The 14,419-nt window shown below is 44.6% G+C and overlaps 1 protein-coding gene across 1 annotated transcript in view; it reads right to left on the bottom strand.

The window, feature by feature from the left end:
- The window catches only part of CACNA1B (calcium voltage-gated channel subunit alpha1 B), a 312,340-nt gene that overhangs the window by 54,662 nt on the left and 243,259 nt on the right, over positions 1–14,419 (bottom strand). The window contains exons 26-32 of the mRNA XM_074160972.1: positions 8,585–8,681; positions 6,458–6,618; positions 5,215–5,352; positions 4,104–4,305; positions 2,383–2,547; positions 1,246–1,356; positions 1,011–1,094 (exon numbers count right to left, since the gene is read on the bottom strand). Coding sequence (XP_074017073.1) covers positions 1,011–1,094; positions 1,246–1,356; positions 2,383–2,547; positions 4,104–4,305; positions 5,215–5,352; positions 6,458–6,618; positions 8,585–8,681 — 958 coding nt within the window. The remainder of the gene's footprint in view (positions 1–1,010; positions 1,095–1,245; positions 1,357–2,382; positions 2,548–4,103; positions 4,306–5,214; positions 5,353–6,457; positions 6,619–8,584; positions 8,682–14,419) is intronic.

Raw genomic sequence — 14,419 nt, 5'->3', positions numbered from 1 at the left:
AGAGGTTAGGCAATACTGTATTTTGTTAGAAACAGTAATATGGTCTTCGCCACCAGCTGCATGTCCTGTAAAGAAGCCTGGGGAGCATAGTTCTTAGCACACACAAAACAGATCTATAAGCAAATCCCAGGGACTGAGAAAAAAAAAAAAAAAATTATGGTAAAGTTCAAATTCATCACATACAGATACAGCATCATCAGCGAAAACATGCACCGGGAGACGAGAGGAGCAATTTGTAAATTGGATAATATCAGGTTGTCAAGGCTTGAGTCAGTCATTTGCTGCCCTTATGGAAAAATCCTCTAGAATTTAATGGCAAGCTTGTACGCTTCTTGTAATCTAAAGGACTCGTTAGCAGGGAGGGAGCAGTCATTATAAAGCGGATTGTTTGTTTTAATAATTGCCCTGCAAAGCTGTTGTGCACGTAACAGAAAGGCACCACCTTCCCCCAATCCAGACTGTGCAGAATGAGGAGTTTCTGGCTGTTTCTACGTTCCCATCACCTCTCCCCTTCTCACTCCTCTTATCGCCTTTGCTCTGCCCCGTCACCAAAGCTGGAGCCCCAAGGGACAGACGTGTGTGTGTGTGTGTGTGTGTGTGTGTCCCGCAAAGCACCTCACACTATAAAACAACGCGCTTCACCCAGAATCCTTTCGATCTTTTCCTTCTATTAAATTCAACAGGATTTTTCCATTAATAGGCAAAACCAGCTGGGGGTTCGAGTTGTTTGCTGAAGGAGAGAGAGAGAGAGAGAGATGGTTTCCTGGCAGAGGCACCAGCACTGTCGTTCTCATCACAGCTTTCTGCGTGAGAGCCTTTGGGGCAGGCAGCTGTGCTCATCTCCATGGGAAGAGCAGAGCCGATGGGACCAGGTCACCCAAGGACATCGTTATCACACCACGAGTCCCAGGGGCAGCTCTAGGGAATAAGGCTGGTAGGGAGAAGGTGCAAAGTCTTGACAGGGTACAGCTTTGTTGGTAGAGGAAGCAAATTGAGCAAACTGTACTTACCGCAATCTCTGTTACTAAAATATCAGTAATACTTCCCAACACTGTTACAAAATCAAAGACATTCCAGGCATCTCGGAAATAATTCTGCCAAATGAAAACACAAGGGGGATAGAGGGATCCAAGGGTTATTTTTTTTTGGCAACACAGGCTTTTTTGGGTTTGTTTGTTTTTAAAAGCGCATCATGAAATACAGGTAGGGAGGAAACGGTAGAAAGTAAAGAAAGAAGGCACATACCAGCACACCAAAGGCAATGATCTTCAGCACACACTCCATTGAAAACATGGATGTAAACACAATATTCAGGCATTTCAACATTTCTTCGTATGCTTCTGGAGCATCATAGAACTAAACCAGGATGGAAGAAAGGCTGTTACTGGAAGATCACTTACAGAATAAAACTTTCCCAGCTGACTTGCCTGACTGCAAGATTCTTGCTCATTTTAGTGCCAGATTTTGTGCTCACTTTAAGCAAGACTTGGGGTTACACTATGGTTATTCACACCACGCCAGAAGCACGCCATTGTCCACACGTTATCTTAATGGGGTAACTGGAAATATACCCAGGATGGGGAGACTATTGCTGGTGTACATCTGCCTGGAAGCAGAGCATGGACCGGGGCGGGGGGGAAGGGCATTCTCTAAACCAGAGGACAAGGGCAGAACTGTGTTTCATTCCAGCTGACCCTAAGAATATGGTAACCCCTTGACTGTGAAGATACTCTAAGCTAGGCAAGGGGTAGGAGGGGAGATCATCCACGATATCTAGCCATCTGCAGCTTTTCCTCTTGGGCACTGTGGATCACCGCCCAGAAGCTTGGCACTGCTGCAAATTTGAGTAATTTCCCTGGGATGGTGGATGCTCTGGGATCTCTCACCCAGAGAAGCTGTGGATGCCCCACCCCTGGAGATGTCCAAGGCCAGGCTGGATGGGGCTTTGAGCAACCTAGTCTAGTGGGAGGCACCCCTGTCCAGAGTAGGGGCTTGGAACTAGATGATCTTTAAGGTCCCTTCCAACCCAAACCATTCTATGACGTCAAGCATTTCCAAGAAGTGACCCCGGCTCTGCAGCAGGAAGCCCAGGGAGGGCCAGGAGCTCCAGACCTGCAGAGCCCAGTTCCCATCCCGCTGGCCACATGCCAAACCAGTGCTGTGCAGAGGAATCCCGTTAAGAGCATCTCATCACAACTAAACCACCTCCCTTTGGGGACTAAGAGAATCCCACAAGGCCTATAAACCTAACATCAGACAGATGAGGAACGGTGATTGCTCCTGCCGACCCCCCCCCAGCTCTCAGGTTGAGAGCACGAAGCAAACACTGCATTCACTAGCCCAAAATTGCCCCCAAAGATGATTCAGTAATAGCCCACTAACCTTCATCATTAGGACAATGGTATTGAGTGCAATCATGACCATGATAAAATACTCAAAGGGAGGGGACACCACAAATTTCCACATCTTGTACTGAAAAGATTGCTTGTTCTGAGGCATGTAGCGGGTCAGTGGCTTGGCACTTATGGCGAAGTCTATGCAGGCCCTCTACAAAACAAAAACGGGATGAAAAGAATACACACACACAAAAAAAAAAAAAAAGGCTGGCAGTCCTTATCACTCAGGACGTTGTTGGGAGAACGAGCAGAGCATTTAGTGGAGGCCGGTATTTCTAAGTGTTTCTCACACACAATGCGAGTACTGACTACCCCTGTGAAATGCAGCACAGGATCCCCAAATTATAATCAATTTTGGACAGTCCTTGAAGTATTAAACCCCACAACACTCCTGCAGCCCCCTGCCATCCTAGGAGACAGCCTTCCATCCCAGCCCCGTTCCCGATAGGTCCTGATCCCTTCCCGCTTAGGGAAGGGAGTTATAAATCCCCAGGCTCACTTAAGAAAACACTGCCAGTTCCTCCTGATTTCTAATTGTAGAAACTGGAGGATTGGTAAAGATGTTATCTGTGTTTTTAAAAAAAGTATTGTGAAACCCAGGTATGTTCTCAAACCCAGCAAAACCTGTCCAGCTAAAAACATCTCATAAAATGTGAACTGAACTCAACCAATAAATTATCCAACAAATAGTACTTGGTGAACTCTCAAAGACCCTCTTAGTTGGCTATTTCTGTTCACATTATTATAACACTTCATTAAAAATTTATTTCTACCCACAAGAAGTTTTGATTCTGGAGCATTTTCTTATCTTGGATCTAGACAAGAATTCAAGGTCTTAAACTAGTGCAAAAATATTTTCTGCTCAGTTGAAATGTGGTTAATGCATCTCTAAATAGTCTGCTTTATTTTGGACGTTTTGTTCGTATAGACAAACAATGCACTAATTAATAATTGATTAAAAACTCATCTCTTTTCATCAAAAATCAGGTTCCAGTTTCAAAATAAATGAAAAGAGATGGTCCTTCTCACAACAGGTCACTGAGGCTGTGGGATCCCAGATGAAGGATGTTGTGGATGCTAAAAATCTGCATGGGCTCAGGAGGAAACTGGATACACTCACGGAAGAAAGATACACAGATGTCACTAACTAAAGAAAAAACATGTCCAACTCAGGAGGTTCCTGAGCTAAAAATGATGGTATTTGCTAAGGCATTAAAGAAAAGCCTCATACGTGCTTGCCCTGGTCTTACGCTCTTCCCAGGGCATCTACTTTCAGCTACCATTAGGAGGACATCGCCTCAGCCGAGCAACAAAAGCAACCTGGTGAGAGGAGTGCTCCTTTGGGGAGCTGTGGCAACTGCAGCTCAGTTTGATTTCTGAGAATTGGCATCTAAAAGGCTGAAGATTTCTGTCCCCTTTCGCACCTACATGTCTGAGCTAACATGCAAGTCTATATTCACTTGGAAGCGGAGCTGTGGTCCACGGGGACGTGTGACAGCGCTCACTAATGTGCAGCTCTCCCTGGCTTTGTTTTTATGCAAAAGCTGGAAAAGTCTGTAATTTCTTTGGTCTCTACACCACACACCCTCAGGTAGCGACTGCTCTAGAGCCCCCCATGGCACAGGAGGGACGAGGAGTGGGTTTCCACGGGTCCCAAGGTGCTCTGAGCCCCCAGGTGCAAACTCCAGATTGAGAAGACGTGGGTACCTCGTTTTTCTCGAGGCTGCACTCTGACATCACTTTATCTCCTTGCTCTTGGAAGGTGATGATGATTAACGCCACAAAGATGTTCACAAAGAAAAAAGGGAAGACAACAAAATACACCACGTAAAAGATAGACATTTCCATTCGGTAGCCAGGGCTGGGACCCTGTTCCTCGTAGGTGGCATCCACCGAGTGCTTCAGCACACTGCAATCAAGCGCAAAGAGAGAAGAAAAGTCAATGAGATCCGTGTGAAGCACCAATGACACCCTGACAGTCACTCGCTGGCCTTCACTCAGGCGGAGGGTTTTCCACATATGCTCAGGTCAAACTCGTTCCCACCTCTACGGCTGGGAGGAAGTTTTCCTTGAGGATATTTTTAGGGAAAACCTTGCTGTTTTCACCATTCTGCAGAATGGTGGAGATTTACTACCAAGTACAGATCCACTTATCCCACTGGCCAAGAGGAGAGGATACAGTTAGATCTGGCTTCTCTTCTCTGGTCAACAGGGGTGAAGTAAGGGCGGGAAAAGAAAAGTGGTGATGATCTCCAAGTAGGGGAACACAGTGAAGGACTGGAGAAGGGAGACTGATGCTGTATGTTTTATTCTTTATTTTATGAAATAGCTGAACGTGGAGGACAGGGAAGGCCTACCGTGGAGAAACCCCGACCGTGAATTGTACTCCACGTGTCCCAGCAGAAAGATGTGCCAAAATAAAGTCATATGCTGAACAGTAAATACAATTTTGGGACTGTCATACCTAGCATACTTTGAGCATAGGTCACAATACTTTTTCCCCTCATTTTCTTACATTCCCATTATCAATTTTACACCTGAGAAAGGTGTGCAAGTCCAAAAGATTAGAGCTTGAAAGCTATTAAGTACTGAAAACTGCCCGAGCATCCCTGTGCAAGCGCAGAAGAATGTCGAGAAAAATGCAGAGCCCTGCCTGCTGATTCACCCAATAATCACACACGGGAAAGAAAAAGCTTAGCTGATAAAAAGACTACTCTTATTTCATGGGTCACCTGCCGTTTAGATGTCCCTCAGAGCTGTGGAAAGCTGCCATTACCTCCGTGATGATCACTGACCCTTGCCAGCCCTGGGTACTCACGTTGGCCACCCTTCGCCCGTGGAGACGGTGAAGAGCGTGAGCAGAGCCCAGAGCACGTTGTCGTAGTGGAACTCGTATTTTTTCCATTCCCTGGGCTGCGCCTCCACTTCATTTTTTTCATAATCGAGGTACTGACCCCTGGGAAAAAAAAAAAAAGAGTTTCAGACCAAATGAGAGAATTAAACCAAATCGGCCATTTCGTATGACTCACTGAGGAGCATCAAAAAGCCCCAGTAGCAGAGCCCGACTGTGCTACGTATTAGACACAAATAAAGAGACAGGCCCTAGGTTTGTCAAAGGCGGCAGTTTTTTGGAGACATTTTAAGATACAGGAACCGGACCTAAGGTCTAGAAAAGAAAGAAATTGTAATCAGGACATTCATTCATTAGGCAAAGCCGGCAATTAACAGCATGCTGCCCCCAAAATTGTCTGACCCCACAGAAAACTGCATTGCTTGGTGGGGAGGAGTCTCTGGTTCCCACTTCAGAGTTGGATCTAATTGGGTCCTGCTTTGAGGGGTTGAGGGACCTGGCATCTGGAGACTTCCCCTTCAACCTACATTTTTCTATAATTTCACATTTCTTTTGGTAATATATCTGCTTTATTGCCAGGAAGAACTGCAGTGACACCTCCGCGGCTGCTGTGGGCACATGGTCCCAGCAGGAGAGGGGTAACATGGACAGAACTGGACGGTGCTGAGGAGGTGCTTGGGTGCCAAGAAACTAGGCGAGTGAGGAAGATGAATGCTGTGGTGAGTAAAGCACCTTAACAGTCTGTCGCAAAGGACAAAGCATGACAGAGCTTTTAAGACATTCAAATACTGACCCCTTTTCTAGCTAATTAGGAGCTCCTTAACTTCCTACCAACTCAATTCCGATTAATTATTCATTATGTTTTTCTTATTCATACGAGCCCTAGGAATCAAGGCAGCAGGTAGAAAAAGGAGTCACGCCATCCCTTCAAAAACCTGTTACCTTAAAATCACACCCAGCCCTCCCTGGGCAAAGGAGCCTGCTCCCCTGTGGCATTAAACATTTGGGTAAGGGTTTGCTAAATCAGAGCAAGGAATGATGCTGCTATTGAAACAACAAAAGGGAAAATTCACCTCTAGGGTACTTTTGCTTACAGGAGACTCATCAAGTTCAGCAGCTACCCAACTGATGGAGCTTTGGGACAATCAAGGGAGCTCCTGCTGCCAGAGGAAAGTCAGGCTCCCCCCCCAGCCCCTGCCCCCCGCCGTACCTGCAGTCCTTCTCCAGCTCCTTCGACTCATCAGTGCAGTAGAAGAATCTGCCTTTGAAGAGCTGCACAGCGATGACGGCAAAAATGAACATGAAGAGCATATAAACTATGAGGATATTGAGGACGTTCTTCAGGGAATTCACCACGCAGTCAAAGACAGCCTGGGGACGGAGGAGAACAAGGTTAAGGGAATGAAAGGAAACAAAAAATGCATCTAACACCTTGGCATCTAGCATCTAACTACACTTGGGAGTAATTACCCAACCTACAACCCATGGACGGTTTCATGGACTTGCACACCAACCGTTTGACCAAGAGTCATGCTCCAGCTGTGAGAAATAACACCGGCTTCCGACATCTCCTGCTTTCTTGGCAAGTTTGGCTTGTAAGGTTTATAAAGACAATCACAGCTCAGCGAGATAAATATTAGTCCTAAACAAATACTTCCATGGCTAATTATGACATGAAAAACGTCCTTGTGTTTAATTTATTCCCAGTGGATAGGTAAAAACTCATCAAACATGTTACTCATTGACCATTACTTGAACTTTTTGAATAATAAGGAAAATGCACCAGATACAAACCGACTAAATGCTTCAAATAATATTTTTCTAATGAACCATCTATCAAAACTAAGTGTGACTAATCTAGCCAGCATATGTCACTTCTGAACTCTCTGCAAAGAACTTCTCAAATACATTTATTATTTGCTTATTAGTCACTGATTCATTGTTACAAGTAATTTGCGGTTTAATTTTAGTCTGAGAAGTTTGTCATAATAATAGAAATTGAGCAGTCACTGCCCAAGCGCGGGGTTTGTACAATACTGTTCTTTTTTCTCTGAATGGAAGTGAATAATTCACAAAATTACACTCCTGATGCAACCCAGAAATCCTGAATTAAAACACTGGAAATATCTCTAATCACCCCATTAATCTTGCTGATTTTCGCATACAAGACCACATCCAGGAAAAAAAAAAAAAATTGAAAGAATTTTGAAGACAAACCAGATGAATATGACTTCTGCTTCACATAAAGATTTCTGAACACTTCTTTAGAAGTGGTAAAATCACGCTGTAAAATGCCTTGAAAACAAGGCAGACATTCAATAAAAAGCGTCCTGCTGTAGGACTGAGCTGCTGTTGACTGTTTTATGACCTAAGAGCTGTATATTTTGAATTTCTAAACAAAGACCATTTCCTACATTGTTCGACATTACTCTTCCTTATCTTTTGAGGTAAATTTAGTATGCATAAAAATGCATAAAATCAAAATTATTTGAGCGTGAATTGTGGGTAAGGACAAAAGAAAATCTATATAACAACTGACCCTCATTTTTACATGCCACTATGCGAGAACAGGAATTATCAGACATAGTTTCACCATTGCAAAAAGTACCTATTGCTTTTTCCCCTGTCTCTCACAGAGAAGAGCCTGCAAAGCAGTGATGCCGCATGAAGACCTTCTACAATAGGTATTCAAGAATTCCCGAAACTCAGAAATTATTAAATTTCATAAGTCCTTCCATTCTCTGCTTTCAGAGGCTGGCTCTATCTCAAAGCGTTCATGAATTGGTGTTGAATAAGTCACCACAGGCCATTACATTCATTTTACTTTGTAACTTAGTATTCTAGAGATGAAAGGGTACTGCTATAAAACCCTGCTCTATATATTCTTTAATAGAAAAGATGAACAGATTAAAAGTCCTCATACAGCAATGACATTTCTCTTTAGACAGACCGTGGAAAATCTTGCAATATTCATGTTAAGTTCTCTAGGGAAAATCAAACACTCCAAAACCTATTTTCTCCTATACCATTTCTAAGAGCATCACATTTAGGAACAGTAATTTAATTTATTTGCATTTTTTTTCCTTTCTTTTTTTAGAAGACTGATTTTAATGTGGATTCACAATCATTCATAACATTGCACACAATGTTTGCAAAAGAAACAAGTGTTTGACATTTGCTAAACATCTGCACAGCTATTTTTATAAATCTGGCAAAGAGATTAATTGCAAGAAAATAAAAGGAACGGAAATAACTTGGATTAAGTTTAGTCCATCAGCTCCCACACAGCTGAGTCGCAAAGCTCCAGAGAAGGAAAGATTGGCGGTTATTCTCTAACCTTTAGTTTTGGTAGCCGTTTAATGGTCTTCAGTGGTCTTAGGACCCGCAGAACTCGCAGTGACTTGATTGTGTTGATGTCCTTGCCTTTGGTTCCTCTGCAAGGGATAAAAGGCACAAGAACAACAGAGGGAATAGTTTCGTCCCCAGGTCGCTAACTAGAATATCTGTAGGTCCCCAGTGTGGTTTTGGTCGTGGAATTGGTTTGAGTTGGGGTGTTTTTACAGGTTTTGGGTGCCATCCTCACCATGGATGCATACGGTACCAGTGCGGATGCAGATGAAGACCCAACTTGAGACGTGTTAATCACCACACAGGAGGAAGGCTGCAGGCAGGACATGGTCCTTGCAGCGTTCAGCCACCCGTGCTCTCCAGCCCTCGCTCTCTTCCCAGCTTCTCACCAGGCATCACCCAGGAACTGGTGACGTTCTACCCCAACTCCCCACCCAGGCAATGGTCAAAGCCAGGGCAGCAGCTGCCGGGAGAAGAGGCTCGGTACATCCAGCCCAGCCCCAGGCAGGAGAAGTGAGAAAGTCACACTTGGCTCTCCTCCCTCCCAGGCACCTGGGTGAGACAGGAGGATGTTTCTCTGTGTGCATCTTGCACTTCTCTGGTGGGGATGTCATGTCTAGACAAGCAGTGACCAGAGAGAACTGGAGCCTTCATGGTGAGGGATGGAGCTCTCCTGGGGACCAGAGCTGCTCCGTGACTGTACCCTCATCCTCGAGTCTCTCTTGGAAGACATGCTACCAAACCCATGCAGGAACATGTAATATGATGGCATATTACATGCCTGGAACAGTGCTAGGGCATCTTCCCACTTACGCATGCAGGTGCTGCAAGTCACATTTTGGTTTTACTTTTCATTAAAACTGAGTGCAAGACTTGAGACTGCTCCTCTTGTTACCACTAAGAGGTTTTTAGGGGAAGGACAGAGTTCCTTTCCTCGTGCATTTCCAAAATGAATAAAAAAGACACAATTACATCTTCCTCCAACCCAACAGCAAAACAATGACATTCCCCTTCATTTCATATGAAGTGAAAAATGGGATGAAAATCTTTAACAGAGTTTTGCTCATGACTACAGGCTTGGGTCTGAGACTGTATTGAGGTAGCACGGGTGTGAATGGATAACACGTGGAACAGATGCTGAGATACCTACTCTATGCTCTTCCAGTTCGCTAAACATTTCTCTTCTCCAACAGGAAAGCAACAGAGACACAAATAACCCGAGAGACCCACAAGAGGTACATGCAGGTAAGGACTGCACAGATTCCCCCCCACTTCTGGCACTATGCTGAGGGACAAGCACCGAGAGTAGAGGAAACCACCCAGTTTCATGGCTGGCTGACCTTGCTCATCCCTGGAAGGTGTTTCTTTGCAATCTATCCACTTTTAAAAGACTAATAAACACAATACTAATACTGTACTACTCAATACTAACACCGGACTGGAATCTGCAACCTAGAAACTCACACTCCTGTCTCATCTCCAGGCTCTTTCTCCAATTCCCAGCCACTGCAGTTGAAATGCAATAAGCAGTGAGGCACGAGGAATTTTTGGAGAGCCCTGGGTTGTATCCCAATGACTTACACATTAAGCACAAGCTGCCTTTGCACATGATTTAATAGAGATGGAGGAGAGGGGGAAAAGGATGGAGATTTACCTGTCCTCTCCCTATCTCGTCTTTCAGGGCTGCTTTGGGGCCATTTTTATCAACCGCAGATGGATCGTGACTGCTGGCACAGCCGTAAATCCAGCTAATACTCACGTAGTTACAGGACTGATTTAATGCCACAATATAACTATTACATATTTAAAAGAAATAATTTCTCATTCTCAATAGAGACCCTTTAATCTGGTGGAGATGAAGCAGATGCTGCCAATGCAGCTTTTACTGGCTTTCTCTTCAGGTTTTAGCGTAACTGAAGATCTGGCCCACGTTTGGCTTTGCACACCTACTTTCAAATCACAAGCTCCTAGCAAGCACCGATCCTGCCACGGTCACTAGAGCCATCTCCTTGTCACTGTAGCCTCCAACTGAGCCAACCAAACTGGAGCTCATCGACTCCCCAGGCAGCTTTTTCCGATCTTCAGCAATGCCCTGGCCACAAAACACTTTGTTCGGCCTCTCGAGGAGGACAGTCAGTGGCAGGAGGGAAGTAGAAGGGGAATCATAGAATCATTCAGGTTGGAAAAGACCCTTGGGATCATCGAGTCCAACCATCAACCCTACTCTACAAAGTTCTCCCCTACACCATATCCCCCAACACCACATCGAAACGACTCTTAAACTCATCCAAGGATGGTGACTCAACCACCTCCCTGGGCAGCCCGTTCCAGTGTCTGATCACTCTTTCTGTGAAGAACTTCTTCCTAGTATCCAGTCTAAACCTACCTTGTTGCAACTTGAAGCCATTCCCTCTTGTTCTATCGCTATTTGTTTGTGAGAAGAGACCAGCACCAACCTCTCTACAATGTCCTTTCAAGCAGCTATAGAGAGTGATGAGGTCACCCCTCAGTCTCCTCTTCCTCAAACTAAACAGCCCCAATAGGTTATTGGAAATAGGTTATTGGAAATAGGTTATTGGGAAGGAGATACTACCTGGCTTGGCCAGCCAGCCTGGTCACCCAGCACATGCTCATCACCTTGGCTGTCCCTGCTGCTCCCTCCGTCCTCTCCCCTCGGGGAGGCCAACAAACCGCTCGGGTTGCTCCATGTTTCCTGTTCATTTGGGGTCTAACTAGATGGGGAAGCCAGGGCAGAGAGGGTGCAGAGGTAGGAGCTGAGGAAAGTAGAGGTGAGAGAAGAGTGAAGGTGAGAGGGTTAAAGAACCTGTGGTTGAGGCAGGAGGAGGAAAAAAGAGGTGGGATACCTTGGCCCATAACTATATCCAGTTCTCAATCATTTGTGGCCACGTTTCTGGTTTGCAGATTCACACACCCATCTAGCTTAGCGACACAGCCACTGGCAGGTACCAACCGAACTAATAAACCTCAATGGTCCTCACCCGGGTTCAAGCAGAACCACAGAATATTTCCATGAGGTTCTTTCAGTGCTCCTGATTCCAGGAGACCTAAACACCTATTTCCTCCGCTGCCATGAATTTGCACTAAGTAACAACTGTACTAATAAGAGCTCCTGGAAGGGAAGTTCGAGACGAAAACAGAGACACTTCTTGGCTCTGAAGGAACTCACCCAGGTCTCAGGGCTGAATCCAAGCCCGAAGCAACAATCTCTGTGGACTTAATATTTCTAGGAAGGTTAAACAGAGCTACTGGGGACTAGTGAATAGGTGGGGCAGAACAAATCCTTCCTCCTGGGTCTATGAGAGAAGAAGATGGTTTTCCCTCGCATGGGGAGGTGTGTGGATGACTGCACCGAGAGCTGGGAGGTGAAGGGCAGACAGCTCCAGTCCTACAAAATTCCTTCTGCCTGAATGAAGGACACTAAGAAAGGTTGATTTATTATTTTTTTCCCCTTTCAGGCACCTAAGCAAATAAAGAGAGTGAGCCAATTAAATGTTAATGGGATTTATGATCTAAGTCATATAAAGAATCCTGACAAATCATGCTTATTTCTTGTCACAGTAAGGTCCCTGCTATAGGAGAAAGCTTTTTCAACAGGCTGGTACTCTGAACTAAAGCGACGCAAATTGCATTTTAATTAAATGGGTCTTCTGCAACTATTCCAGCCTGTCAAATAAAACCTTACGGGTGGGGCTTGGTGTTTTTAAGAGCCCCTTCTGCCAATATTGGGTTTTGTACCACTCATACAAAGTCAGATGTCCCACAAAACAAAAGCTCCAGATGGTATCAGGATTCAGTCAAAAGGCAAACACCAGCACACATTTGACCAGAATATTTCTCACAATAAAAATTGCTATGCAAGGACAAGATCTTAGGTGACTGCAGAATAACAACTACAAAATTCAGAAGAGCTACAGAAGAGCAAGCAGGATAAAGACAGACAGCAAACAGAAACCCAATGACTTAAAAAAAAGAACACCACAAAGAAAAAAAAATGGCATTAGGTCAATTCTGGCTGCATTAGGCCAGTTTTTTCTAGGGCAGTTTGCTGCTCATTTATTTAAAACATTAAAAATATTTTAAAAGAGCTTGACTTGGCCTTCTTTCCTTTAATAAATAAAAGATCCTTTAAAAAATTAATAGTTCTTTAAAATGGAAGCATCTTGTTTCTGTTGCTCCTGCCAGCAGCTCTGATCTCACGTGACGTGGGGCTCTTAGAGTCGTGGCATCAAATATTCAGAGCAGGGTAAAGCCACCGCCTTCTGCAATCGCCTGAAATCCCCAAGGCAGAAAGTGAGTTCCTCCACCAAAGAGTAAATGAGGTCATGCAACTCTGCCCAAGCACAAAGCCACCCTCTTCCAGGGCCTAAATGATCCGGTTTCCTAGACAGAAATAAAAAACAAGCGCCCAGTTTCCTGGAGCGCATTAAAGACCTTTCTTTGCCTCCTTTCCATCGCATCCCTGGTGACCTGCTAGGGTGAGAGGACACAGCCGTGCCTCCCCCTCCATCCCTGAGGCAAAGCTGCGCTGAACCACGCTGATGACAAAACCAACATCACCTTGTGGATGGTTACATGCAACTTTTGCTACCTCCTCTTTTACAAATTGTCCCTGCCAACCTCTCGAAACGTGTTGTTTTGATGACTTTTCACCAACGTCACGTTGCCCCGACTGCACAAAAGTAGCCCTGAAGCTTCCAGCACTAGAGGTGCAACCCTCTGAATGGGAATAAAACTCCTCCTTTAAACCTAGTTATTAAGATTTTCACGAATTGCAACTCACACATTAAAGACCTACCCACTAAGTTGTCCCTTCAAATCTTTTTGGTACAAAAATATCTGCTTATTATAGTTTCTGACTCTCTGGTCAAGGCTCTCCGGTCTACTTGTCTTTCCAGTCTGCTTCTATTCTCTGCTTAAAGAAAATTAGGATGAATGAGGACTGTTAAGGGAAAATAGGTTTCACTGAATAATGAGTAATAAAGGGACAAAGGAGTCGATGCAATGGGTGTAACATGGTTCGTTTCCACGGTGGCGAGTGTGTGTACACAGGTTTGACAGGCAAAACAGTGCAGCAAGAGACAGGAATAACATATTACCCCATGAAACTCCTAGAGAGAGATTCCGGCAAGAGGAAGACAAAGAAAGAGCAGAGTCAATGACAAACAGAAACATAAAGCTATACAGTGCTCCCCATGCACAGAGAGATACGTGCTGGCAGATAATCCCATCCCCTGTCCCGCACCCACCGACTAAATGTTCATCAAAATAAACAAGCAAGGAGGCAACAGCTTGGCTCTACAGCGTAAACCCCCCCAACCCCCCGCAGTGTGTCAGCCGACGAGGGCAAGCACACCTTCATCCTCCCCAGGGAGAATAACCTCGAACGTTCGGCAAATGCTCTTTTGCTTTTTCAGAGAGTAGCGTGAAATTCTGGGCATCAGAGCCATCTTTCTGATGTTGAAAATGTAAAAATGCAATCTCTCTGCTGCTATTCATCAGCTCTTTTTATTGAATGAATAGATTTTACACCTGGGGCTGATAAATTTTGATGACAAATTTACTAGCTTGCTTTAAGCTCCTCTACTGCTGTTTCCCTAAAGGCTAAAACACGCCTGTGTGTTTGTGGCAGGTTTATCTATAGAAAAAGCAAGGGATTTCTCTTTGAAACGTATTGCTAAATGGAAAACATTATTTTATTATCATCATCATCAGTATTATTAACGTTTCTAGCATCTCACTGGGGGCCTTGCTTTAAAAAATTAATGTTTTTGAACTACAGTCAAGCACAGAATAGCTTCTGAAG

Source organism: Numenius arquata, chromosome 19, assembly GCF_964106895.1.
Source record: "Numenius arquata chromosome 19, bNumArq3.hap1.1, whole genome shotgun sequence".
In the NCBI taxonomy this organism is placed as follows: Eukaryota; Metazoa; Chordata; class Aves; order Charadriiformes; family Scolopacidae; genus Numenius; species Numenius arquata.
The sequence above is the reverse complement of the archived record's forward strand: the minus strand, read 5'-3'. Positions and strand labels throughout refer to the sequence as shown.